This window comes from Barbatula barbatula (assembly GCF_947034865.1).
Source record: "Barbatula barbatula genome assembly, chromosome: 22".
Lineage (NCBI taxonomy): Eukaryota > Metazoa > Chordata > Actinopteri > Cypriniformes > Nemacheilidae > Barbatula > Barbatula barbatula.
Window position 1 is genome coordinate 15,030,901 of NC_136785.1, and position 27,989 is coordinate 15,058,889.

At 38.7% G+C, this 27,989-nt stretch overlaps 3 protein-coding genes across 5 annotated transcripts in view; 2 read left to right on the forward strand and 1 right to left on the reverse strand.

The window, feature by feature from the left end:
* Positions 1–15,853, forward strand: part of chm (CHM Rab escort protein) — a 41,292-nt gene extending 25,439 nt beyond the window's left edge. Inside the window, exons 11-16 of the mRNA XM_079486689.1 lie at positions 813–920; positions 2,613–2,676; positions 4,424–4,517; positions 8,374–8,484; positions 11,201–11,358; positions 13,744–15,853. Of these exons, the coding sequence (XP_079342815.1) occupies positions 813–920; positions 2,613–2,676; positions 4,424–4,517; positions 8,374–8,484; positions 11,201–11,358; positions 13,744–14,010 (802 nt within the window). The 3' untranslated portion in view covers positions 14,011–15,853. The remainder of the gene's footprint in view (positions 1–812; positions 921–2,612; positions 2,677–4,423; positions 4,518–8,373; positions 8,485–11,200; positions 11,359–13,743) is intronic.
* A 1,406-nt stretch (positions 15,854–17,259) lies between these two features.
* Positions 17,260–21,555, forward strand: wdr55 (WD repeat domain 55). Of its 2 annotated transcripts, XR_013788248.1 has the most exons (9): positions 17,260–17,343; positions 17,551–17,693; positions 18,064–18,164; positions 18,296–18,383; positions 18,553–18,732; positions 18,889–18,988; positions 19,080–19,249; positions 19,810–20,552; positions 20,677–20,992. XR_013788248.1 is itself a non-coding variant. In XM_079486605.1 (8 exons), the coding sequence occupies exons 1-8, from the start codon at positions 17,308–17,310 to the stop codon at positions 20,144–20,146; spliced, it is 1,155 nt and encodes a 384-aa protein (XP_079342731.1). In that variant the 5' UTR covers positions 17,260–17,307; the 3' UTR covers positions 20,147–21,555. The 2 variants fall into 2 exon arrangements, 1 of the variants encoding a protein (XP_079342731.1); XM_079486605.1 differs by having other exon boundaries at positions 19,810–21,555.
* Positions 21,530–27,988, reverse strand: LOC306911332 (15-hydroxyprostaglandin dehydrogenase [NAD(+)]). 2 transcript variants are annotated; one of them, XM_079486606.1, is made up of 8 exons: positions 27,679–27,988; positions 27,341–27,439; positions 23,978–24,101; positions 23,786–23,892; positions 23,602–23,698; positions 23,423–23,499; positions 23,169–23,332; positions 21,530–23,055 (listed from the first exon to the last, which is right to left on the reverse strand). In XM_079486606.1, exons 2-8 carry the CDS (start codon positions 27,431–27,433, stop codon positions 22,908–22,910), a joined length of 810 nt encoding a protein of 269 aa, XP_079342732.1. In that variant the 5' UTR covers positions 27,434–27,439; positions 27,679–27,988; the 3' UTR covers positions 21,530–22,907. The 2 variants fall into 2 exon arrangements, with proteins under 2 accessions (XP_079342732.1, XP_079342733.1); XM_079486607.1 differs by lacking the exon at positions 27,679–27,988 and having other exon boundaries at positions 27,341–27,518.
* Position 27,989: the final 1 nt, after the last annotated feature.

Genomic DNA, 27,989 nt, shown 5'->3' on the forward strand with positions numbered 1-27,989 from the left:
TTTTGTTACCGTATTTTTCACAGTGTGGCTGTGAAGTTGTGCTCGGGTTCTTATTATTTAACACTGCAGTCGTAAGTGTAGAAGTGTATACTGTAGTTTGTTTGTAAAACTCTCAAGCAGAAGCAGTTGTAAGTTCGAGTGACCCGCTGTGGTCGCCCTCAGGTGTATTGGCGTTGTGAAGTGTATCCCATATTGCTTCCTTTCACCTCAGTGGTTGACGATTGATTGGAAACCCTCCGCTTCCTCCACAAGTTCCTCCGAGTAAATAAATCTTCATTTACATAAACAGATCTGTCGCGCAGTCAATCTGCGTGTGGGGGGATTCTTTCCGAGGCCTGACTTTTCGACAGGGGAGGGAGATGCTTTCTTGCCCCTTTATTGTGTTGTGAAAGTCCATTTCAAGGATGTCACCCCTAGCCCATTAGTTTGGATAATGAGCCCTATAAAGCACATTTATAACTCTTGACATAACAAGCCAACAGATTCTCCTCCTTTTTCTCTCTCAGCCTCTCTTTCTCTGTCTCGGTTACTGAGATTAAAGGAGGAAAGGTCAAATTTATGCTGTGGTGGTGTTGTGCCAGTAGCTCTCATGGTTTGCTAAAGGACCCAGATTTAGTTTCGGATGTCAAGTGGTGACTCAAAAGTCAAGTAAATAAAAATGTGCTTTAAAGGACACTCATTTATTGGAAACTGTAAAGGCTCATCGTGTTAATAGCTTCAAATTATAGTCTGACCATCTCTTCCAAGTCTGATGAGAACAGTTTTGTTGTGAAGCAGATTTTGGATTAATCTTCTTTACTCTCATGTCACAGAGTTAAAGCCGTTATTGATACACGTGGTCAGAGGATCAGCTGCAGTCATTTTGTGGTGGAAGATTCGTACATCAGAGATGAACAGAGACGCACGAGCACGGCACACGAGTAAGCACATCACACACAACAAAAGTCAAATGACTTTCTGTTATTAATGAGAAATTGTCATTTCTTCCATGAAATAAAGATATTGATCGTCTTATCCAAGCACAAACTCCCATTTAACAGAGGTGATTTTAATAAAGCTATCAGAAATAAAGGGTCATGAACTTGAATACACTAGAAGTCGCTTTGGTTAAAACTAGATGTATTTTATCCAAAGGTCTTCACCATACTGATAGGTCAGATGTCTGTATTTGGTGGCTTAAGTACCCATGTGAAGTCTATTCTAAAGATTTTGAAGCATTTTTTGTGTTTTTAAAGCATAGTTTTCCATCATCAGCTAATTGATAACGGTCCATATTCCCCATACATGGGCACATTTAATAATAATAATTTTATTAACATTTTTATGAAGAGCCATCTCTTAATAATTTTATGGGGGTATAATTTTCTTCTGGTTTGTGTATTTTAATTCACAGAAATAATACAACGCATGTTAAAGAGGAAGTTCACCCAAATATCAACATTGTGTGATTTTTTTTACTAACCCACATGACGTTAAATTTGCTCTCGTCCAAGATGAAGACGTAGAAGAAGTGCTCTCGTGAACTCACGCCATACACTGACAAGACAGAGGGAAAATATGTCGATTAAAGTCTGTGTTTGGTTTGTTTTTCACACATGAAGCATTCTTGTCGCTTCAAAGAAAATTTACCTGAGCCACTATGGACCGATTTATCTTTAGTACTTTTCTGGACCTTGACAAAAACTGACAACATTGTTGTCAACAGGCCTGGAAATCTCTCGGATGTCACCTAAATATCTTCATGGTGAGCAGGGCGGGACGAAAGCTGTGAGGGAGAGATGCAAGACCGGTGCACTCACAGCTGACGCTGGTTGTCACACACGTGACCGGCCTCGCGCCTTTCCTTCACGGCTCTCGTCCCGCCCTGCTCACCACGATCTTCATTTGTGCTCCGAAGACGCCGGAAGTTCTCTAAACGTGTTTAATGTCATGTGGGTGAGTACAAAAATCACACAAAGTTGATTTTTGGGTGAACTTCCCCGGCCTTTTTTGTCTCATCCATAATGCTCAAATTGCCTAAATGTGATGAATGTTTGTGTCTAACTTAAGTAGGGATGCTTAGTAAGGGCTTGCTAGTTTATAAAATTGAAAGAGTTTGCAACACTTGCCATGCTGTGAAGAAACGATTGAATCTTTTTTAGCGTTTTAAAATTACATTATCAAAATATTGAATTGATAAAATATTCAATGCTAATTAAAAACTCCATATGATTCTACTGCTTGTGCCGCAACCAATCATTGCTATTTGAGCTTTTATTAACCCAACACATTTGCAGCAGTTTTCAAATGTCTTGGTTCTGTTCTGATATTTGTATAGCCCTTGGTCACTACAGGTTTGTGCTGTGGCAGTCTTAATTCAGATCAGCTTGAAATACTCACTTGATCATTTGCACTTAAGGTTTTTTTGAAAGGAAACGGTGACACAATTTTATTATTTTATAAACATGTGAATTACATTAACTAAAGCGAAAAGACAAAATGTGATTTAACATTGTTCCGAATTTTCTCTTTCTCAGTCTATCCGCCAAATTCTGTCATTCATATGATCTGATGATTCCTCTTTTCCTGTGGCGTTGTGTTTAATGTGATAATTGTGTTTCTCCATTTCACAGGCAGATATCTCGAGCAGTTCTCATCACAGACAGATCTGTGCTGACCTCAGAGTCAGATCAGCAGGTATAGACTTTCCCTCTATCTCTCTTCCTGTCTTTCTTTATTCTTTTTCTTTCTTCGTTCTTTATTTGAGCGTTTAAAGGGTATTTACATATCTCTGCTTTAGCTCTCTCTCTCTCTCTCTCTCTCTCTCTCTCTGTGTGTGGGGCTTATTTCTTGCCAGCCTTGCACTTTTTGCTTTTCAGCATGTATTGCATTACATCTTTTTTATGCCACATATCACATTTGGATGGATTCTTGGGACCCGTCCAAGATTCAGCAGGCAGAGAAACAACAAACATCAGAGACGATTTGCGGGATTGTTACAATCGTTCTGACGTCCCGGTCTTCAGCGTAAAGTTATAAAGTGAATTACAAGAGGAAAAAATAACCAGTTCAATGAAAGGAATGTAATTCTGTTTGGAATCGGATAAATTATTCGTCCTCCCGGGAAAATGCAAGGTGACATGCGAGCGTCCCTTTTAGGCTGATTTGAGTGCCGTCCACCACTGGAACAGGAAGCGGAGAGGTCAGTTTGGCTTCTGAATCTCAGCCCTGGTCCAATTTGGTCTCCATCAGGAATTCACGCTTGAATATTCAAAGCAGATCAGGAAGGGAAGGTGTGTGTAATTTATGCTCATTAGCCTCGGCGAACAGAAATTAATATCAGCGTCTTGACACGGTGTGGAAATGGAATATTACATGACTGTGTGTGACAAAACGTAATGAAATATTCAGCCTGGTTTTAATTAGCCGTTCGTCCTTTGGAATGACAGGCGCCCAAGGAACGCGTGGAACGCTTTTTCTTCCTCGTCCACTTGATACAGAGAATCTTAATAGACCGTATGGAAATATTATCTGGGTTCACGTGATGTGAAAATGTAGACTAAATAAGGGTTTCGAAAAAGTCCTTTTAATTACCAGTAAGGTATTAAAGGTGCAGTAAGTGATTTTTGAAGTTAATAAACAAATACACTCATGGCTATATTGCTCAAGCCTCAAATTAAGAAACAACTGGCCACTCGCCATCAAGAACGTACACGCCGCCTTTTTCTGATTGGCTATGAGAGTGTTATTCTGTTGCATGCATCGGTCCAATCCACTTTTTTTCTCTCATTTACACAGCCAACAATATATTTTTCTTTCAGCACACACAGAACAGACTTCAAATATTCACAAAATTGTTCATTGGGTGTTGATTTCAATTTTCAGTTGTGTACCTCAGATTTCACTTACTGTACCTTTAAATTAAAGTCAGAGAAACATTTATGTTTCAGATAACACATAACAAATTGTTGTTTTGTCTGACCTTTATTACCTTGTAATTTCTGTCTATGAGTTATAACACCGAAATGTATAAATGATAAAATATTGAGCATGTTAAACTTGAAATTAAAAACACTTTGTTTTTACATTGTGTAACTTTTATATAAATAAATGTATTTTTCACTAATTTCACACAATAGCGCAACTATTCATAAAAGACACATCCATCCATAATACTAATTCTATCTGATTCTAGCATTGTTTTACTTGATAGTGTCAGATGTTTTTCATCCCAGAAACATGAAACATCATCTCACATGACAACAATAGACAGAATGGGGTTCTAGAGAAACATAAACCTTTAGCTCATTCCTTCAATATTTACAATTATGTTTAGCGAGAAACGCACTCAGAAGCCAATGCATCGAAATATCAGATGTTAGTTGTCATTCATGCATCTGTTTTGTACTTTTGTAATTCGTAGAGTTTTGTGTTTTAACGGCAGATCTCATTGGTGACGGTTCCTCCTCTGGATTCCTCTTCTGCTGTGAGAATGGTGGAGCTGTGTTCTTCATCTATGACCTGCATGCCCGGCACATGTGAGTGACACACACCACCATCACTCAATACACTCACAACACACACTTTCAGAGCGCACGATGCTTACATACTCAATTACACAAAACTTTCAATCAAAGAGGATATATATTAACAAGATGCGCCACTGCCAGTACAACGAATGGGAAGGAAATGCAGGAAGTTCAGGCTTCCAGTAAAATGAACCAGACGTCTCATAATGCGCTTCCCGGCCTGTGTGCATGCGCAGTAGCTGAAGCGACCTCGAAATAAGATTAAGAAACAGAAGTTAAGTTACAGTTGATTGTCAGTTTTAGTCCAGTGTGTAATTCTTTGGAGGATCTATTGACCGAAATGCAATGTAATATACATTACTATGTCTTCAGAGGTGTATAAAGACCTTACACAATGAAGCGTTATGTTTTTATGACATTAGAATGAGCGATTTCTATCTACATACACCGCAGGGCCCCTTACATGCAATACGCCATGTTGTTTCTACAGCAGCCTTAAACGGACAAACTGCTTGACAGAGTGTGAACGTACATGTCATCTTCTTCGGCAAAGAAGTGAAAACATAACATTTTTGTGCTGTGTCAGCCACCGTAGTGCTTCGAAAGAGTGGCGGAGAGTGAAGTGAACCGTTGGTTGCAATTCGCAAACTCGCCACTAGATGCCGCTGAATTTCATACACTGGACCTTTAATTGTTGGTCCGGAATATGTCATTTAATTATGATTTTTGCCATCGATTTAAGAAATAACAGTCTTAACCCATTCATGTAGATAGGACTGTGGTCTTGCTATGTCTGAAACAGCTTCCCTACATGGCCACCAAGTGGCACGACTTCCAGATACAGACTTTGGTGCGGGTCAAATGTTGTGAGGTGATGCTTAATTTGGGTTTAATTTTTCTTTTTGAAGTCCAGCTATATTTGACAGATGGCATGATGTATATCGACGTGCCTGAGACCATTAAAGAAAAGCTTTTGTTTTCAATTTAATTTCTAAACAAATACAAGATATATATTCCTATTAATAAGGTTCTAAAATTTCTTTGGACTAATGGTATTAAGCTTTGCAATAGGACCAGAACAGCACATAACATTTTTCAGGTTAAACTGAATGAACCTATTCCACAATTATTCAATATTTGTATACGTGTATTGATATTTCAAGTAACCATATGGCAAAACTGTCCTTCAAAGTACTATAGATGTGACTCCAGATCTCTCCTCCGTCAGTTTAGTGATGACTCCATCATTAACTCTATTGTTATTTATGAAAGTTATTGTGTTTGTTACACCGCCTCTATTTGGCGATCAATCATGATGAAAGAGCAGATCAGGTGAAGCTCTCTGGCACCGACTCGGTCCTCACGGGAATGAAGAGCTTCATCAGCACAACTTCACTTCCTCTCACCGGAGGAATGATGAGAGCCGGACCAGAGCTCACGTTTGATCTGCTCTTTACCCACAATCCCACAGAGAGATGGATCATGACGGTCCTCTTAAATAATGTTCTTCTAGCTGAGAGCATTTCCTCGTGATGAGATGATGATGAAGATCACGACCGTGACAGACGTGTGATGGTCTTTATTTATCATTTACCTGTTACAACGAAAACATTTTGTTAGTGCCGCCGCAGGGGTCCGAGCAAAAGTGCTGAAGTTTTTCTTTGCAAATTTCAAATGAAATGTGGTACGAATCCTCTTTATTAAAAAAGTTATAGTCCAGTGAAGTTATAAATTAGTGTATTACAAGCTATTGCAAATAACTTTTTCCCTCAAGAATGTGAAGAATATAAAAGGGACGTTATGAATCCACCAATACCGCTCAGTGTTCACTTTTAACCATCCAAGACTTTATTGCTCGGTCTCTGAGCTTTTACAATCGTCCCCTTTAGTGTCTGCGGCAGGAATGTTTCGGAGCGTCCCGCGAGTCTTTAGAGCCTTTAGCGAAGCCGCACCTGACGTCCCAGCGGAGACTCCAGCATCTCTCCACCGCGTGACACCGATCTCAGCTCCTGTACTGCAGGATCAAAGAGAACAAACCCTCACCCACCGTAAAGCACATGGACTTCAGAAAGAAACACACGAGTAATAATGAGCCTGGAAGTGATGTGTGAACTCTTGGGATCGACCGGGACATTTCTACAGAACTTGCCAGACCTCTGTGAGGCTTGAGATTTGGTGTTTTAAATTTAACTTATTTTCCCATCTGGGTTTCTCTGGCGGCTGCTTTAGCGGAAAGGTTTTACTCTATTCTTCCTAGATTCTGGATTTTACCCTAGTTTGACTAGCTTCACTGTCAAAACTTAATCCGTGAAAAAAATTAAATTGGATTGACAGAAATATACAGAGAAATTTGTACGAAGGAAACTGGTTATTTTACAGTTTATTTCTGACGCCAATTTTATAAATATATATACACGCTTCCAAAAAATGAGTAATGTTGTCTTATTTTCCTGTTAAAATGGCTCAAGATTCTTGAATCAAGATGCATTTTCTTAGTGGGCAAAATGAACCGAAAAAATTGGTCTTGTTTTAGACAAAAAATATGACATTTCAGTGAATTTGGGCTTAAATGAAGCTGAAAAAAATCGGCCAATGGGTTAAGAGAAATAAACTTGAATTTAGTGACTAAGAGAAAGGTAAACCATAACTCAAGATTATTTTTCTTACCCCATTGGGAGATTTTTTTTTCAGATTCAATGAAATTACATATTTTTTGTCTACGTGAGCTTGTAAACACAGCTCGCAAGCAGATTTAACTGAAAACGCTCGCGCGAAAAAAATGTAAATTTGCAGAAATCGCTCTAACTTGAACAAGAAAACCAAGATTATGCACGTAAATCATCACAATGATTCAAACAAAAAAATACAAATCAACTGTCTTCAGTCATCTGTCTGTCTCCGAGTCTGCTGAGCAGATGAAGGAATTCCTCTACAGCCGGAATAGAAAGCTGACTTTCACATGCTCAAATAGCTTGGTTTTCTTTAACAAAAACAGGTGAATATAATAGTAATATAATAATATAATGTCCATAGGATAGGACCGTCTGGCGACATCATTAAAAAAGCGATATCTTCTCACTAAACAATAACTCATTATTTGTCAATAACGTTTAATGATATTTTTAACTAAAACTTTTAATAGCTTGTTTTAAATAAAACAAACAGGTCAAATATCAGACAGACTATAAATTCCTATATGCAGCGTTAATTGAATAAAACTATCATTTTAAGAGACACTATAAATGAAATGGAGTGCGGTTATATTCCAATATTCTGTACAGCACTTTGGTCAACCTTTAGCTTGTTTTTGAATGTCCTTTATAAATAAACTAACTATATACTTGATTCAGAACATTCTTCCTTTATCTGTGCACAACAGTTGGTTTATTACACCAACGCTAGATTAGCTAAACTATACCCGGACAGAAGTAACAGGCGCAAACAATTGCCAGTAAATCGCACTCGCATGTTTTGGTCGTGTCCAAGGCTGACAAAAAAACTTTAATATATCGGCTACAATATATACTACATTATTCCCTCCTTCATATGATAGATGGATAAAATACATTTGTTTGTGTTTGAAGCTTTAAAAAAATCTTTAAAAAACAGCTGACCCCCACGCAAGCCCTTCTCTGAATGTCACGGATGTCATATTCATATGTACTACATGTATTTAGGAAAAGTTTGATATGTGATAACCTGGATTTCTATCACAGATTCATGCGTCTTGTCATGCTGTCAGTCTTTCACTCCTGAGGTTTCATTCTGTTTCAATTCAACAGGCACTGGACCACAATACATCTAGAAATGCTGATCAATTAAATTTGTATTTGTCCTAACCCTCTGTTGTGCCTTCTCTTAACAGATTTGGTCCACCTGACCTGCTCGTCTTCAAATTCAGCCCAAGAAGATCTGTCTCCCGTTGTATCTCGACTGTTCCACGTTCCCAGCGTTCCTGGAGAGGAACCTTCAGAAGGTAACACCTACCCCAGCTCCATCACTGTCCAATAACCCCCTCCCATCATCTGAACTCAATACTGTCCTTCAGTTCCTCCTGAGCATTGACCTCCGATCACACGCGCAGATTTGCTATACATCCTGCTAACAGTACTTAACTAACCTTGCCGGCCGTGTCAGAGAGAGATCATCGCTTCTCCTCTTTAAAGAAGAAAGATCTGGCTCCGGCGTGACATTCAGAGAAGGGCTTGCATGGGGACGTTATAGTGATTGATATTGATGGTGGTGTGGCAGGCAGGGGCCCGGCACCGCTCCCATTGATTCCCATTACGCTCTGTCAAGGTCCGCTCGGCTCCTTTAGAGCAAATCTGAGCACGTCCTGTCACGTATGACCTCACGTTACCTTTAGGTCGCTGGAGCCCGTCGTGAATTCGGAAAGATGCGATTTGATCATTTGCAAACGGCTCTTTGGTTTTAAATCTTTTCTGTTGATTCTTGTAGAGAAGTTCTTCTTTGGTGCAACAGAAATGACGCATTTGAAGCGTGTACACTTGCAAGCGTGTCTGTTTCTGCTTGTAAGCGCATGTACTCAGGTGCACAGCAGCGCGCGGGACCCCGCTGGGCTACACGCAGCCTTTTTATCACAGGAATGAGCTAGTACTATTATAATTAAAATGTCAGAACAAATACTGGCAGAGGACTTGAGGATGAATCGCTAGATAAGGAGAGCAGTGGGCCAGAACAGGTCAGAGAGACAAAGTCACCCGGGCACATCTTCATTCATCCCCATGGTCAAACACTGCGTGTGTGAATCTTCTGTAAGTCTGTTTCCATCATGATGGAGTCATTAGGACGGATGAGCAGCAGCTGGTGCTGATGGAATTCCCAAATTCCTGGGAATTTTGTTGCCAGGGTTGGAGCATTCAAACTCTTCGCATACATCATCTTTTGTTTCTTTTTTTATGGACAAATCATTTGGAGAGTATGATGTCATAGATTCTCGAGCTTGTTTGATTTGTGTCTGTAAGCAACCGCATCATCTAGTTCACCTTAGCAACCCCTTAGCAATACCCTGGCAACCACTCACAACACGTAGCGTTATGACGGCAAATGTATCACGGCCGCGAAAACTCACATTTTGTTCATGAATGTCTTTTAGATGTCAGTTTACCTTGTGTGTGTTTTGTGAGGCAGCGTGCCAGTGCGGTTTGGGGTGTTTTGCAGCTGCAGGCGTGTGTTATCCCCTGTCACGATGGCTGCTGCTGTATGCTAATCTGACATTTGTCTCATCTGGGAGCGTGTGTGCATGTGTTTGTATGACCAAAAAACAGAAACACTTCTCTGGCTGGCAGCCCAACTCTTGCAAACTTTCACAGATTTCACTGAGACACAGATTCCAATGCTAATGCAAGTTAATATAACCACCAAACCATCGGCATAGGCAGATATCACTCTAATTTATCGGCTGAAGGTATCGGTGTATATATTTAGTATCATCGCATACATATGCATATGTGTAGAATAGATGCTGCATTCAGCTACAGCACAAGAACACATCATAACAAGTTTTTAAGACAATGGTAACTTCAACCTCTTAAAGGGATAATTCATACAAAAGCTCCGCCCATCGGTGCTTCCTTTCGGTCCTCGAATTTTTATTTTATTTGTTATTTTTATTTTATTGCTTAATTCAAATAAAGCAATGTTAATTCTGTTCCTAATTTGTTTCTTTTTATATCAAAAGGTACCGATAAGAATACCGTTCAAGTACCGGACCGGTAAGCAGTATCAATAAGAGTAGCAATACCGTTAAAATGTTAATGAAACCCATCCCTAGCACCGATACAATACTAATACTCATACTAAATTCTCAAACTCCACGTTTCCTCTCCGATCACGTTCCTCTCTGTACATTCCTCCCTGCTGTTATTTTCAGTCTGTTGTCAGTTAAGAAGCTCAACACTTTGTGTAAGGGCGACCTGGCAGCATTCAGAGGGAAGGGCAGGCGGAGAGATGGGTGGCGTGTTTGAAGCGGCGTTAAACATTGATGCCGCCACACCTCTCCCCTTCTCCAAATTAAGCAAATCGTCGGGCCACTCCGGGCAGGAAAAGGAACACGCGTCATAATTGTGTGACATTTGGGTAATGACCGTACTGACATTTCAGACCGACACCTTCTCCTTGGCTTTTTCTAGCCTTTCTTTTCCCACCTTTTGGCGGCAGAGGCTCCTGTATTTAAAGGGTAATGATACAGACTGACAGCTTTACGCTTTAAATGAACCAGCGCCACACACACACACACACATTCGAGAGTCTCTTTTCTTGCGGTGTACCATTGAGCCCGTCTAGCTTAAGATGTCATGAAAGAGATGGAAGAAAAAGAGATGACCCACGAGATATTAACAATGACTGATCTCGCGATAAATCAGCTTTCAAGAAATATTCCAGGTTGAATTAAAAGGATGCTTGCGCCTAAATATATTTCGAAAGATAGAAAGAAAGCCATGTACAGGTTTCGAATGACATGATGGTGAATACATGAAGACAGATTTGTCTCTTTAGAGTCTGGTCATGATGTCGCGCTGTCCTTGGTTTCTTATAATCCAAGAGCTTATTCCAAGACCCAACAATATATTTCTATAATATGGTGTCAATTGTAAAACATCAGAGATGCAAGACGTTTTGTGTAAAGACCAAAATGACAGAACGATTGAGATTGACAATTGTGTTCGTAGGTACGGAGGAGAGCAGCAAGCCCTCAGTGCTGTGGGTCATGTACTTCAACATGAGGGACACGTCTGACCTGGACAACAGCAGCTACAGTCTGCCGAGCAACGTTCACGTGTGCACCGGTCCTGACAGCAGTTTGGGCAGCGACTACTCCATCAAACTGGTGAGTCCAGCAGAGGGAGGCAAACATCGGATGTGTGTTATGGATCAGAGAACTCTCGAGCGCTGTATTGTGACGAGTCTTTTAGAATTTGATCTGGAAAAGTATGATGTTAGTGACCGATCTCAAAACAGTGTGTAAATATGTGATGCGGTCTGTGAAATCAAGGCTGATGTCAAGGGGATTTCAAGCATCGATTTCACTATGATTGAAGTTTTTGACATGTTCGAACACAGTTGATATTTAAGATAACAAGGTTCAGAGTGTAGAAAACAGTAGATCACAAAAAATGACTTTACATTTACATTTAGTCATTTAGCAGACACTTTTATCCAAAGCGACTTACAAAGAGTTCAGGGAGCAATAAGCGATGTGTCATACAAAGAGCAATAGTACAATAAGCCTGATCTTTAGCCTGGTTTTCAGAGACAATTCAATGCAATACAATGAATACTATACACAATTCACATTATACAAGTTTTATATTAGTAGTGTAGTGTAATAGTAGGATGAACAACATTTAAAAGAAAGATTCAAACTCAAATAACAGGTTTATTTCCCAAACATTTATTTCAATAGACATTTTTCGACACCGTTTTTTTATCCATGCAACTTGTTATTGACTTCCCTTTTTGTTTTTGTAGCACTACACAAATAATATTTGTATGAACAAAATACATGAACACCCAACAGAAAACGTAGAACTGAATCAAAACCACAATTTAATTTGAGAAAATGATGTAAAACTGATATAGGAAGTACTTCTGGACCAGTGTTGTTTATGTCTTGCAAAACGGTCTGTTGAAGTGACAACATTTAGGTTTTAATTGAACTTTGTGAACTCTTCGCTGGCAGAAGAATTGCAGTTTGGGGGAGGAGTTAACCAAAGCTCCGCCCAAGTCGTCTAATTTATGTCATCTGATATGGAAAACCATCTCTGGGAGGAAATGTCATTTTATTGAAGATTCAAATTTTAAAAGGAGAATAACCCACACTGATAATCTGTTTATAATAAACACTGGAGAATTTCAATAGGACTTTCATTTTTTTCATTTCACAGGGTCTTTAGGAAAAGATTACGAAAGAAAGCTAAACCCTAAGAGAGAACTTCTCAAAGCGCTTGAAGCACAAAAAACATGTTGATGTGGTCACGTGTTGGCAGCACAAGTAATAGGACTAAACAGACATCAAATTGTATTTTTATATCACGCCAAATATATGTATATATATATATACACAGTGCCCTCCACTTATAATGGCACCCTTGGAAAATATGAACAAAGAAGGCTGTGAAAATAAATCTGCTTTGTTTCTCTTTTTGATCTTTTACACAAACAAATCTACAATATTCCAACATTTCATTAAAGTCACATTATGTGTATCTCTAATACACACTGGTCACAATTATTGGCACCCTTCAAAACTACCTGCAAAACCCCCAATTGCAATGAAAAACAGCTCGGAGTCTTTTCTTTGATGTCTGACGAGGTTTGAGAATGTATGGAGAGTCCATTCCTTCATACAGAATCTCGTAAGATCCTTCAAATGTTGGTTCTCTCTTTTCTTCAGTTCATCCTGTTCATTTTCTATGGTGTTCAGATCAGGGAACTGGGATGGCTACGGCAGGATCTTGATTTTGTGTTCATTGACACATCTTTTGTTGATTTTGATGTTTATTATGAACCAGTGTGCTGATGGACCAAGACCATTATAATATTTCTAGCAGAGCAAGTCAGGTTTTATTTTTTTATTTGTTGGTATTTGTTATAAAACATGATGCCATGTATCTGGAGATGATGTCCAGGACCTCTGGTATAAAAGTAGGTTCAAGGATCTGGTGACATATTGAACTGCGGACATGGGGCACTTTTTTATCCCCGTGTGCACCAAACCCATCTTGTGTTATTGCTGCCAAAAGAAAATTCATTTCATACGCCCCCAGTCCTGCTTGAAGTTCCAGTATGGCATATTTAAATGGTGCAGTTTGTTTTTGCATGAGAGCAGAAGATTTGTTTCTTGATCAGTGTCCCCAACAACTCGTGGTGATTGAGGTGCAGTTTTCCTTTATTACTATTAAATGCTTTCTGACCCCAAACTGATTACTGCAATTTGCCATCTGTGCACTTTGAAGAGTCTTTGGCCACTCGAATTCTTCTCGTATATTAAAAAACATTACATGGTGCATTGAACTGTTGCATTAGGTCAGTGGTGTTTGGCTAAAAGACATGTCACATTCTATTCAAAGCTTTGGGTACATCTCAAACAAGCAGATACTGATACTGTATAAGTATGTTGCACCCAACCCTTTCAATTCAACTTTTATAGTTTTCACTTTCATGGTTACATCATAATGGTTTCTACATTTGTGTTTTGCGTGTTTATTCGCAGGCCGAGTCTGTGTTTCATCAGCTTCTGCCCGACGAAGAATTCTGTCCCCCCGCTCCCAACCCAGAGGACATCATCTACGACGGCGATGGCCCGCAGGCCGAGGGCGCTGGCTTTGACCAGACCAATAACACGGAAGCAGATCAAAACCAGGCAGAGGAAGAAAGCGCCGCCGTGGAAACTGCCAGCTCCGATCCTGCAGAGAAGATGGACCGTGTTGCCCAGGAAACTCCCCTGGAAAGCGCTCGGACCCCACCCTCTGAGGAATAGCCCCTTCACACACACCATTCCTCCCAGCTTCATAATCACTCCTTCTCCCAATGCCCATGGAGGAGAACATATGGTTTCCCCAAAAACACTGTCATTATATCGTGCTTTGAATCTGTGTCTGCTCTGAGCGGGCCAACACGCTGCAGTGCCCAAGATTCAGTAAAAATATGTTCCCATCACCGCCGAAACGATCGTGCCATTGGTCTGCATCAGCTGAAATACCCTTAGTCATTTTTGTTTGTTGTGTTTATTGTAAACGGATTACTTTTTTTAAACGGGATGTTCTCATTTTCTCAGTAATTGTGTACATATGTGTTCACAACTTTGCCTTTCATGAGACTCGGTTACTGAAGCTGAATGGTTTTCATCAGATCGAAAGATACATAAGCAAGCAAGACAAACACATCCGCACGCATTTCATATCTGAGTGCTGTAAACATGACGTCCCACCAATCAAGTTCTCTGTATCTCATCTGTACACGTTGCAAAACTGCGTCTTGCTTTATTTGTATCGTACAAAAATGCTTGCTGGCATTAAATATTTATTTAAAAGACTCTCTGTACATGAAAATACATTTAAATGTGTTAGCCACACTCCAGCTTTGTGAGAAAACGTCTGTTCGATATTCCAATTTAATCTGCGACTGGTACAGAAACTGTGACGCTTGGAATCCAACATTAGTGATGCACGGCAGAATCAAACGTCAGTGGGTTTACCTGCCACGCAGGAGAGAAAGAACACAGTTTGATGACATTTGCTTTGCACTGCCACGGCTGAACAGATGGCTCATTATGGCTGCGAGAGCGCAGTCCTCCCTCACTGCGCTCGCTGTCTTTGTTTCCGTGGAATTTGATAGGGGCTCTGCTGAGGGTATTTACCCCTTCTGCAGGGGAAGAATTACTGCTGAACACATGGCCCAGGTTAGTCCCAGACCAGAGGAAGTGTGCTGATCCCGCTAGGCCACCGGGATCACAGATGAGTGTTTAGAGTCGGCGGAGAAGGATGCGGGTCACATACTGTATATATATATATAGTGTAGTCTTTGTGTTGTTTGTTTTCAGGATGCATGATTGTGCGGGACGAGAACACAAAATGTGTGTTTTCCTATTTTCACATCCCAGGTTTGAATAGAGCAGACAACGTCGTGCAGATGAAGATGAACAATAGAAATTCATTCAATTCAGAATTTCTCAGAAAACACAACAACAAGAAATCCATTTTAATATAATTAAACAAAAAACGAATTCGATATCAACTTTATTTCTTTTGTTTGTCGTGTTTTTCAATACAATTATCATCCTTAAAATAACGTATAAACTCTCTCTCTCTCTCTCACATAAGAAGATATTTTAAATTGAAGTGTCCATACAATGGAGGTCAATGGGGTCCAATTTTGTTTGGTTACCAACATTCTTCAAAATATTTTTTTGTGTGTTCAGCAGAAGAAAGATATCAAATCGTGCAGGTGAGTAAACAAGGAAGAGTTTTTTTTATTTATCAAACTATTCACGAATGAAAATGATGCAAGATCATATATACAATAAAGAGACATCTATCTGAATTGTGTCAATATAATGCCTAGCAAAATATAACTGTAAAATTAATATTTTCCTACCCCATTATAAAATGCTCTTTGATCAAAATAATCCAGATTCAAAAGAATCGTCAAAAACTGATACAGATGCTAAACAATTTGTTTAGAGAATGTTTATGTAATTGTATTAAAAACATGAATTAAATGTTTTTTCTTGCAGTCTAGAATTAAAGTTTCTTAACGCAATCGATTGTAAAAATACCCCAAAATGATTTGAACTTATTTGAAATAAATATGCATTGCATGTTAAATTGAGTGTTTTGTTAATTGTATAATCATCACACATGAATACCTTAGGCCTCCCGTGTAAAGGTGTCCCTATGTAAAGCTGTTCATACCCATCGAGTGCCCTTATATCGGCTTCACGCCCTATGATCGATTTCCCCCATTTTCTTAATTTCATGACAATCCTTTATCTTCAGCATTTTGGTTTCATCTCATTGTTTTGGGGCATCATATTATTTTCTTCTCTCTTGAATGACCTGCCTGCTCGATAGCATCATTGGGAATCAATTTTCTGCATGGAAAGTCTTGACATTCAAACGCGAAAGGGTAGAATGTGCCACAGGCGAGACACCTAGCGGGTCCCACACTTCTCCGGCACTATGGGGTGTGTTCGGTGGGAGAAATCTTCAGGGACTCACTCTGAGGTGTTGAGGAAATGTTTCTAAACAAATTAAGGATGGAGACGAGCCTTTTTTTCTTTGCCTGAGATGCTTCAGGCTATGTGGGATTTGATCTTTCTCAAGCAAGCCGCACGACAACATGTTGTCTTGAAGGTGCAGGCATGCAATCGCGTGTGTTGAATATACTCGAAGTTATGTTGTGTGGTGGGAATTGTTTAATGCGCGTCTTGTTTATAACACCGTATAGGCCTTCTCAGTACAGATCTGCTGTTGAGAATGACCTTTGAACTTTATAGTACAGAGTGCGAGAAAGTCAGATGGTAAAACCACTTTAGTTTAAGCCACAAAAACTGCTTTTGCAGGTTATTTCACAGAATAACATGGTACGTGTACGTCCAAATGATGTATTCCAACATGTCAGGGTACTTAACGTCTTAAACAATGGCTACAAATGGAATTTACTAATTGTATTTTTTATAAATAAAGTTAAAGCCTGTGCTTGTGAAATCTAATAGCACGAGGACACATGCAGACGTGATGATAAAGCAGGTCACGTCTAATGTGTGCTGTGCTGACATCTAGTGGACGAATAATGAAACCACACGCGCTCAATGCACATTTGGACCGGATTTCTTTCTGATATGACAAATAAATAAGTAAATGAACACCGTGTTCTGTTAATGTAAAGAAGAAAATTGCTCAGTCAAATATATTGCGTTTATGTATTACATAAGCATCAGTTTGACGCGATGGCTACATGAAAACCTCAATAAAACACGCACGTTTAAAGTAGCCTATTGTGTCATATTATCATCCATATATTTAGTATAAAAACAATGATTTCAAATTATATTTTTGTATATGAAAGTAGACCGTTAAAAATGTGGTTTAAGTTGCATTTGAATGCATGTTCATTTATGGATTTTACTGTTTTATCATACATACATACAAACAAATACATAAGTCGTGTTTAAACTGTTTAAAACACTGTATTTAAACAAACAAACAAACAAACAAACATCATCTGTCCGCGTCACCTCGTGTCCCGGAAGTGAATTCTTAAGCCTACAACAAAGATGGCGACTCCCTCAGAGCACGAGGATTCGTGTGAAGTATGACAAAACAGCCATTAAGTTACAGTTTATATAACCGAATGTACTTGTAAACTATACGTTATTTGCTAACAGCTGTTCCTTGTTAGTTTTTGGTTGAAGTAAAGCGATAAGCCCGACTGTCCGGGATCTATTGAAGAACGCGAATGCACCGCTGCTTGTCTGCTGTTTGATGTTCATCATCGAATGAGGTTTCGTGTTTTTTAGGAGGAGACCGCAGAAGAACCCAAAGCGCCAAAGATACGACAAACACCAGAGGACATCAAACTAGAGGCGATTGGCATCACAGTCGCCTTCCATCCCAGCCAAGACATCCTTGCGGCTGGAGATATCGATGGAGATATATACCTGTAAGAGGTCTCTCTCATATCAACATCACGTGTTTGCTCAAGCATTTTATGTTGAGGGTCACAGAAATACAGGAATGTACATATACAGAGTTTAGTTCCAAAATGATATTTTTGTTTTGTTTTTATTGCGCAAAACATTATAGTGCACAGTAAGAACGTGTATATGTGATCACTCTTCATATAATAAATGTGTTAAAAATAATGAATACTGTATTATAATATCTTCCCGTGATATCATTGAATTTATAATTTATTTTCTTCTAAAATTATTTTATTTATTTACTAAAAACGTTTTTTTAAATCCCATATTTTCTGACTGAGAACTAAAAAATATCAAATATCCTTTTCATTTGCGATCATTCCTTTGCAGATATTCGTACTCGTGCACTGAAGGAGAGAATAAAGAGCTGTGGTCGTCGGGACATCACCTCAAATCCTGCAGGAAAGTTGTTTTCTCCAGCGATGGACAGAGTAAGTAAACGTTTGGTTGAGTCGAGGAGAAATCGATCAGTTTGTGCTCTATAACATCAACGGCAATTCTGAAATATCGATCCGATCCAACCCAACCGATATCGTGCCATTTCTCTGCGCTGTGTTTTCAGAATTATTCAGCGTTTCCAAAGACAAGGCGGTTCACATTATGGATGTGGAGGCTGGAAAACTGGTGACCCGCATCCCGAAAGCTCACAAGTACCAGACATTCCTCCTTCTGTTACTTCTTTTCCCCCAATATTGTCCAGTCACATCATCTGAATCACTTGTAGTAAAGTGTTGGGCAATTAGTTGCATTTGTTACACGGTCTTCTTATCCGACATACTTGTCCCGCTGTGGTTAACGTAGTCTTGTTTTTGTTTGGAGGGTCTCCATCAATGCCCTGCGGTTGGTGGATGAGAATATTTTCGCCACAGGTGACGATGAGGGAACGGTGAAGGTTTGGGACCTGAGGAAAGGAACATCATTCATGGATCTGAAGCACCATGAAGATTATATCAGCGATATCGCTGTTGACGAGGCCAAGAGGATATTGCTTACATCCAGGTACCATTAATACAAATAAATGGATTCATAAATGATCGGTTCATGTCCAGAGTCTTTTAGTGCTGGAGCGATCTCCAAATCCAGCGTTATATCCACCGTTTATATAACGTGATGTTATTATGTTCGTTTATGATGGTTGTGTGTTTTTAACCCCAGCGGTGATGGAACTTTAGGTGTGTTTAATATCAAGAGACGACGATTTGAACTGCTTTCCGAAGACCAAGTTGGAGATCTGACCTCAGTTTCAATAATGAAAGTAAGTGTGAAGCGATGATCTGTCATTGTAACTGGCATCTTGCTTTTATTGCTATCAGCATGCATACGATCTGATTTTCTTTGACGCACAGAGAGGTCGTAAGGTTGTGTGTGGCTCCACCGAGGGCTCATTACACATCTTCAACTGGGATGGTTTTGGGGCCAGCAGTGACAGTTTTGATATTCAGGCAGAGTCTGTGGATTGTATCGTTCCCATAACAGACAGCATACTGTGTGCTGCCTCTATGGACGGTGTTATCAGGTAAAACTAAACCTAAAAGCATGATTATGTCCACATCATTTCATTACTTGCATGATTGAACAAGACTAATAACTTAAGATAAAACATTCAACTTCAGCGTGCGAGGGCAAGCTTTATTGGTGTTGCTCATACTATGCATTAACTTGGGTGTGTGACTCATCTTCCACCGATCCTGTTTGGACACGAATAATACCTTAAAGGGACAGTTCACCCAAATATTCTGTCATTTACTGACACTCGGGTTGTTCCAAACCTGTATAAACGTCTTTTATACATTTAAATAGGTTTGGATCATCTTAAGGACGAGTAAACGATAACAGACTTTTCGTTTATGGGTGAGCTATCCCTTTAAATCAAGAAAATATGTGCTATTACTTTAAAGGGATAGTTCACCCTGCAAAAACCCCCTCATGTCTTTTTTAATTGTGTATGACACAAATGTGTCATTGTGAAAGCTGTCCAAATGTTGTTATAAACGTTTCTACTTTAATAAAACATGATTTCTTTAAAATAATATATTTGTATTGTAAAAATAAATATAATTTACTTTCATTCTGCAGAGCTGTGAGTGTCTTTCCCAACCGTGTGGTGGGCAGCATCGGACAGCACGTCGGTGAGCCCATCGAGGACATCACACCCTCGAGAGACACACAGTTTCTGGCCAGCTGTGCTCATGACCAGCTGATCAAATTCTGGGACATCTCCAGCATTCCTGACATAACGGTTAATGATTATCGGCGCAGAAAGAAGAAAGACGGACGCCTCAAAGCTTTAAGTAATAAAGCTTTTGATACCGGACAGAATTTCTTTGCTGGACTGTTGGAAACAAATGAGGAAAATGATAAAGGAGAGGAAGATGATGAGCAGGACGATGACAGTGACAGTGGAAGCGACTGAAAACACGAAGTGTTTATTATGATACGGCATGAACGTTTGTTTTCCAGTGTTGTCATGTTTATTTAAAGTGTATCTTTTCAATAAATTTCTTGATCCACTGAATAATACATTCCTGAAGCCCACTCATCGGGTCTTGGCATCTCACTTTGAGGGATAGATATGCAGTGATCAATGACTTCCCGGTTTATGAGTACTGCAAGATATCATATGACTTCAGAAGACTTGGAACAGTCAGATGGACTTTGAAGACAATTGTATTGTATTTACATTCTTTAGTCCACATTCTGTTTATTTTTTTAAAAGTAATGTTTCATGGAAACTTTCATGGTTGAGCCACAATAAAGTGATATTTCACCCTAACCATTTACTGACCTTTGAGTTGTTCCAAATGTGTATAAATGTATTTGTTCTGAAGAATGCTTTTAACCAAACAGATCTCAACACTCATTGATTCTCATACTTTATCAAGAGGACATTGTGAAGAATGTAGGACAGCAAACAGTTCTGGGGCACTTTTGATGGGTGTTGAGATCTGTTTGGTTGTAAGCATTCTTCCAAATATCTCTCTCTGTGTTTATCAGAACAAAGAAATGTATAGAGATTTGGAACAACTCGAAGGTCAGCAAATGATGACAGAATGTTCATTTTTGGGTGAAGTATCCCTTTAAGATGAGAAAATAATAACAGAAGTTTGCTATTTTAAATGCAAATAGTTGTTTTAAGCCTATAGCACAGTTTAGTGATCAATAACAGAGTCTGTTATGAATAATTCTCCACATTGTAGTTTTTTTGGATCATGCAGTTTTATAATAGCAAAATAAAAGAATAAATTGTGACTGTCCCTATAATTTTAAAATAATTTGCTGATGGTTGCTTTCTGTTATTTTAAATTGTCATCCAAGTGTTTCGTATTCTTAGTGGAAACAATGTTGTAAATGTCTGAAGACACTAAAAATCTTAATTTGTAAAAGAAAACCTACGTCTGAAAATACACTTCACAAAAGAAAGCAAACTGAATGAGTTTGTTTAGAGTAATATGATATTCAGTGCAGTTTCCAGGTCATTATTCAAATATAAGCGAATGTTTGTAATGGTAAATCTTCCTTCTAGCGCACAAGGAGTTACTGTTATATATGTAAACATCGATCTTCAGTCCGTGACAGCTGAAATACAAACTGTCATCAAAGGAAATGTTTCCTAATGGTCGAAACAATGTTATTTTGATGATATAAATTTGATATGACATCAGCACAGACGGTGTGGCAGTGATAGAAGCTGAATGGCTGCTGTAGGCTTCACTAACTATAGTATTATACAATATTTTATCAAGTGAATGTCACATTATCATTATAATAAAGTACTTAAACAGCGTTACAACATTTTGATATTAAAGTTAAGTTTTTATCTGTAGTTCATATTGTCATTTGGCTGCCACATTATTCACAACAAGGTTTTAATAATGAATGTTGTTTGTCTTCCAAAGAAAGACCCAAAGCGGTGAAAAACCTGCTGTATCATTTGTTGCTGTGTAGATAAGTTATTTTGGATAAGAATAAAGTCATGGTCCTGGTCCTATTTAATCTATTAACTCATATCAAAAATATGCAACTGATTCTGAGAACATTCACTATCTAAATATCATTCAAGTAATGATTTTACAATACAGGCTATTTTAGGAACGATATCATATGAATAGTATGACAAAGTGCACGATTAACAGTATTTTTCTCTATTTAGAAACAGAAATATTCAAAGCTTGTACAGAAACGTGTTAAACGCATTGCTCAACATTAAACTCATGCTCACGCACAAAGTTCAAATTATTGAAGTTAACCTTTTGAACATCAGATGTTGATAACAGATTTCTTGTGATGTATGTCTTTACTCAAGAGGTCAAACTCCTTGCTGTGCTTGACTTTAACCTGAAATTCTGTCTTGTTCAGTCTTTTACATTTGTGAGATTAAAGTAAGATATGCATCATATCATGCAAGGAATTTATCCAAGAATATTTTATTTTTTTGCATTTTGGTCAATATAGATCCTCCAAAAAACGACAAACTGGACCTTTAATGTTACGCCCGCTGTTGTGGATTACAGGCGGCTTTGGGGTGCTTGACATATAAGCAAACACAGTTCTGTAAAATCAGCACTTGTTATACTGTAAAATCTATTATGTATTAAAACGCTCTAGGGATCTCAACGAGTAATTTTCAACTAGTAAAGTATTTATCAAAACACCACACAAATGCTAATATTACAAGATAATGAGATTAGTACAAGCAACGTTAGATCAATTTATATCAATGTAACTGGAAGTCAGGGCTAAATATTCAAGCCACAGAATGAAATCAGTATAAATCCACTTTAATAAAATTAGGGATGCACAATATGTAAATTTAGTCTGAAAACGGTAACCAGAAACTCTTCAACATTGGATGCCGATAACCAATATATAGTATCTTTTTCTCTGAGCCTAAGACAAAAGGCAAAAAGCAGACTACTGCTTTTATTTTAAAACATTGACTACAGAAAACAAGGTAAATAGGATAGTTTTCTTCAAAAATCATGTACCAAGCTTTCAGTAGTTAAAGATTCTTTAACATTGAAACAATCCTGGTAAAATTATAAAACGATAACATTAAAAATGTACATTTATTGGCTGATACCGATATGGCCGATATTATCATGCATCCCTAGCTTAAACCATTATAAATTGGCACATAAACAAAAGGCAATGGTGAGGAAGAAGCGGATTGGCTACTATAGGTTGACTTTGGTAGACGGAAAATCCTTGACTTGTTTAGGGAAAGAATAAAACGCAGCACCATCAATGTGAACCATCAGAGCTTCTCCATTCTTGGTCTCATCTTTCACAAGAACAAGAAAGGCCTTGGCCACATTGTCAGTCCTGCAAATGAAGCATGAATGTACAAGAATCATCAGATATACAAACAAAGACTGCAGTAGGGTTCAACAAGCAACTTTGAAAGTGAAGGTGTCTACATGCAAGAGTCAACTCACTCCATAACACCGTACTGCTCCATGATCTTCTCCGACAAATTCCTCAAGTGTAAAAACCTTCCAACGTGCTCCTCTGAACTAAATAAAGTCACAAGGTTGGTGTTCACGAAACCTGGACAGAGAACGTTGATCCGCACCCCGTAGTTGGCCAGTGTGGAAACTCCCTGTCGGCACAGCAAGGGGTGCGCCACATTATTCATAACTCAGTGTACTTCTACAATACAATTTTGAAAAAATACAATTAATATACATACTGCCATAGCCCGGGTGAACCCCACCACACCATGTTTAGTCGCTGTGTAGACGGGCGTTGGCAACAGAGGTCCCAGACCTGCGGACGATATGCAAAGAATACTTACGAATGACATTTTTGTTTTTAAATCCATTTTTAATCTGTTCTGTTTGTGAAGTTCTTTCAAATTGTTTAACAAACCTGCCAAAGATGCAACATTGACAATGACTCCTCCCTTTCCACCTTTATCCTTCTTCATATGTTCTAGAGCCAGATAGGTTCCTCTTATCACTCCACCCTGCAATGATCACATCACCAAAAATCAGGTTCCCAGACAGAGCGACACCGACACAGAAAGACAGACAGACAGACAGACACCTCGTACCAGGTTTATTGCAATAGCTTTCTCCCAGTCATTTTCATTGATGATCCCTGCATTATTGCACACGATGTCTATGTGGCCGTATTTTTCCACAACTTTTTGAAAAACTCCTGCAAAGGAAAATATGAAGCTGTTCCTCTCATTCAGTTTTTACATTAAGGACAGATTAGTTTATTTATTATATGCATACAACACCTTTAAATTGCTGCTCTGATGTGACATCAGCAGTGTAAAATTCAGTCCTGTCTGCGCCATATTCTTGGTTAAGTGTGACCTTTAACTCATTTCCCAGTGATTCATTCACGTCAATGAAAGCCACCTGTAATATAAAACGAGTCAGTAAACAGTTGGACAGGCTACAGTACATTATAGTGGATGACCTGCACTCTTAAAAATAAAGGTGCTTAAAGGTTCTTCACAGCGATGGCATGCATTTTTGGTTCCACAAAGAACCATTCAGTCAAAGGTACTTTAAAGGATCATCTCTTTCTTACCTTTTTATAATCTGAAGACCCTTAATCGCCACAAAGAACCTTTTGTGAAACAGAAAGCTTCTTTCGGATGTTAAAGGTTCTTTATGGAACCATCTAGACAAAAAAAGGTTCTTCTATGGCATCTTGAAGCACCTTCATTTTTAAAGTCACCATGAAATCAAACAGGAAAGTTCGAAGTGTTTCACGCTGGGTTGCAGTGATTATTATAAATGATTTATCCGTGCGCACCCTTATTTTTATTCAATTCATTTGCACTTGTAATCTTTAATCAAAAACATTAAGCTCCTCCCCCCTCTCGACAACAACTCATCGCCGCATGACGTCGGCAACAAAAAAGGGGAAGGACTATACTGACTGTCGAATAGCCAGGCATTTTAAGCCTTCCCTCCAGGCCCAACTTACAACAAATCAATAAAAAAGGGAAGGGCAAAATAAAAGCCCCGCCTCCCACAATTTTTCTAATTTTCACTCGGATATACATAATCACGATATAGAAAAGTCGTCAATCGCAACTTCAGTTACATGTGTGTTACAATTTATACTATAGTAGGTACTGTTTTTGTGTTGGAATAGTAGGTACATTTGAGTGCATGGCAAAATAGATAGCACAAGCTGGTACATACTAACAGGAAGCGGAAGTGGCCTAGACAACATTGTGGCCAATAACTGTCACACACATCAAAATGCAGATCTTCTTTCATTATTTTGTACGTAATGCTTACTGTATACTTACATTTGATATTTAGTGACGCATCAGTTGTATAATTTATTAATGCAGTGGAGCACCACTCGCTGTGAGTTGTGGGTAATATCAGCCATCAGAGTTTGCATATGTCTGCACTTTGAATAACTACCGGAAGTAGTAGACCACCCGGGAATCTTTGCATACTCTTTTCAACATACTAGGATTTGGGACGTACTAATTCTACTTCCGAATACTATTAGGACGGATAGTATGCGGATTGCAACGCAGGGTGAGTTCTGATGTTTCAGAGCTTTCCCGTGGTTCAGTGGTTAGAGCATGGTGTTAGCAACGCCAAGGTCTTGGGTTTGATCCCAGGGATTGCACATACTATACAAATGTTTAGTATAATGTAAATCACTTTGGATAAAAGCATCTGCTGAATGCAAAGGAAAGTAATGTTTGAAACATTATGTGTTAAAACTGCGTTTGATGAAATGCTTTAGATTTCAATCAGTGTATATTTGTTTAAAAAAAAAGAGAAATTGTACAGTTCATAACACTTTTTAAGGGGAGATGTAAGTATTCCAGATAGACATGGGAGACGTTCAAAACAAATAGACCACCATCATCTAAATGTATTTTAAACACCACAAATGTATACAATATATAATACAATGCCTTTATAAACAAAAGATCGCACTATATATCACACCAGCATGTGTTCCAACTTTCTATTATTACTTTAACTGTTAAAAAAAAGTTTTATTGCTTTTACATTTTTATGCTTTTTACCTTTTGGCAAACAGAATACCATACGTTTTACTACAAATACAAATGATAAGACGTGGTTATAATGAGATCATGATAGATTTGGGGTTTTACTAGAAATAAAACATGTTTACTATAGCTAAACTACGCTTTAATACAGTGCTCGAATTGAAGGGGGGCTGGGGGGTTCTGGGATCCCCCATAAGGCTTTAGGGACCCCCATAAGAAGTAAAAAATAGACTTAGGGGGGTATCTCTGATCATTTTATTTGAGTTAAAATGATAATGAAACATTTTCATCATGCAATGGATATGGTAAATATGGTAAAATTATTTTACAATAATTTATATGAAGTTTGTTTATGGGCTGGTTGTCATGTGTCTCTAAATCTTAAACGCCCGCCCTACGTCCAAAGACCACCAAGCATAGGACATCACTGACATGACTGCTTAATCAGCGTCTCCAGTAAAACTAACGTCATCTAAAGATGGAGAACAATAAACCTCTCACTCACTCGCAGTCAGGAAGAGAAGCGTCTACTTTTTTGAGGGGTTATTTTCTCTATATATCTTTTCACTATATTAATCAACGCATGTCTGGGTTTTATTATCCCTCGCTTAAATTATTATTAGGCCTGGGGTGCTAGAGATGATTGACAGCTTTTTGGTGATTATAAAGGGAGTGCTCGTTGTTCGGTTTCTGTGCTATATATAATCCTTTCAGAATGTGATAAAACTTGTTTTCATGCTGCTAAGACCAACGACCACATACGGGAATTGAATCTGCGTATCTAGGATTGACACATCGATAGCCACAGTTAGTTCCTGGATAAGCAGAATTTGGGACTGAAATTGTTGAATAGTCTGCTGGCTGACAGACTCGCTGCCCTTGCCGACACCAACCGGACGTAACTATGTAAACTGCCTGAAAAATCCCCACAACACTAACACACAGACTGACCGCCGGTCTTCTTGTCACAAATATATATTTAATATCTAATAAACTAGTTGCATTTAAACAAGTCTTTCGGAACAAACATTATTATCACAAAGTGTCAATCCAGTTGATTCAGGGAAAGTAGTACATTGGTAAATAATGCTAGAATTATTATGTTAACACGTACACAACTGTTCAAAAGTCATTTCTGTGTTCACCAAGCCTACCAGTTGATCCAAAATACAGTACAAGAAGCCTGTTCTTTTATATAAGCTTGTTTTTAATAAATAGAATACAGTTATGCATATTATGATCAAATATATTGTGTATTTTGTAAACATTTTATATTGCGAGACAAACCCCCCCAAAAAAGTCTTATGGGGGGGACTGCTTTTTTACCACAGTTTCATAAGAGTTGTACGATAAAGACAAAAGCGTGATAAAGCATAAAACATTATTAAACAACATTTAAAAACGTGAAAAATACACGTGACGTACACTAACCATCTCTCCACAAGTATTAGTCTGGCTTTTGTTAAAACTAGTAACTTTGTATCATCACTGTACTGTTGCTCCTGTGTGACATATGGCTTAGTGCTCCCTGAACTCTTGCACATTGAGGAAACAGAGGTGAATGAAAACACTGCATATAAAGGGATATAACAGCCTATTTACCTTTGCACCGTTTTTGAGAAGTATTTCAACAAAGCTTCTGCCCAAACCCTGAGCTCCTCCGGTCACCAGAGCCACTTTGTCTTTCAGCTCCATCACAGCCTGTCGAATGAACGCAAGAGTTTGAGGAAGGTGTCGGAGTGCTGCTTTTAAATGTGACGTGCTGTGTGCGGTGAAGCAGAACGTCGTGTGCGTCAGACTGCAGTGTTTGTTGTCGTAAGATGTCAATCATTCAAACACTGTTCGTGACTTCATGATATTTTTGAAAGCATGCACGCGTACAGGAACGCACCTGTTAGTTTGGATAACTTTATAAAACCCGAAAGAACAACACGACTTACCTCTGCAGCTAGACCACTAACTAACTTACTAACTAACTGTTATCATATGTTGTTGTGTAACTGAGGCTGGTGGGAGGAGTCGCCGTATAGTTTACAGATGAAACACTCGCGCGCGCACACAGAAACTCTTCCACATGTGGATTTGATTCAAACTTATAAATATATGCTGCCCTGCAAAGTGCATTAACTAAACAGTCTCCTGGTTCAATTCTGTCCCGTTTCAGAGAAACAATAGTGTAAAATGGGTAGTTACTGGCTGGTGGTGTTCAAAGGTTTCAGTGTTTGTGTTGTTACTGCACTTTGCCTTTGTA

Excerpts from the sequence above, each read along its gene's own strand:
- wdr55 (XM_079486605.1), top strand. The coding sequence starts at position 17,308 with ATGGCGACTCCCTCAGAGCACGAGGATTCGTGTGAA. Across the intron at positions 18,733-18,888 it reads AGGATATTGCTTACATCCAG|CGGTGATGGAACTTTAGGTG; the intron begins GTACCATTAATA and ends TTTTAACCCCAG. Across the intron at positions 19,250-19,809 it reads TCTATGGACGGTGTTATCAG|AGCTGTGAGTGTCTTTCCCA; the intron begins GTAAAACTAAAC and ends TTCATTCTGCAG.
- LOC306911332 (XM_079486606.1), bottom strand. The coding sequence starts at position 27,433 with ATGGAGCTGAAAGACAAAGTGGCTCTGGTGACCGGAGGAGCTCAGGGT. Across the intron at positions 23,893-23,977 it reads ATCAGAGCAGCAATTTAAAG|GAGTTTTTCAAAAAGTTGTG; the intron begins GTGTTGTATGCA and ends TTTCCTTTGCAG. Across the intron at positions 23,500-23,601 it reads CAATGTTGCATCTTTGGCAG|GTCTGGGACCTCTGTTGCCA; the intron begins GTTTGTTAAACA and ends TATCGTCCGCAG.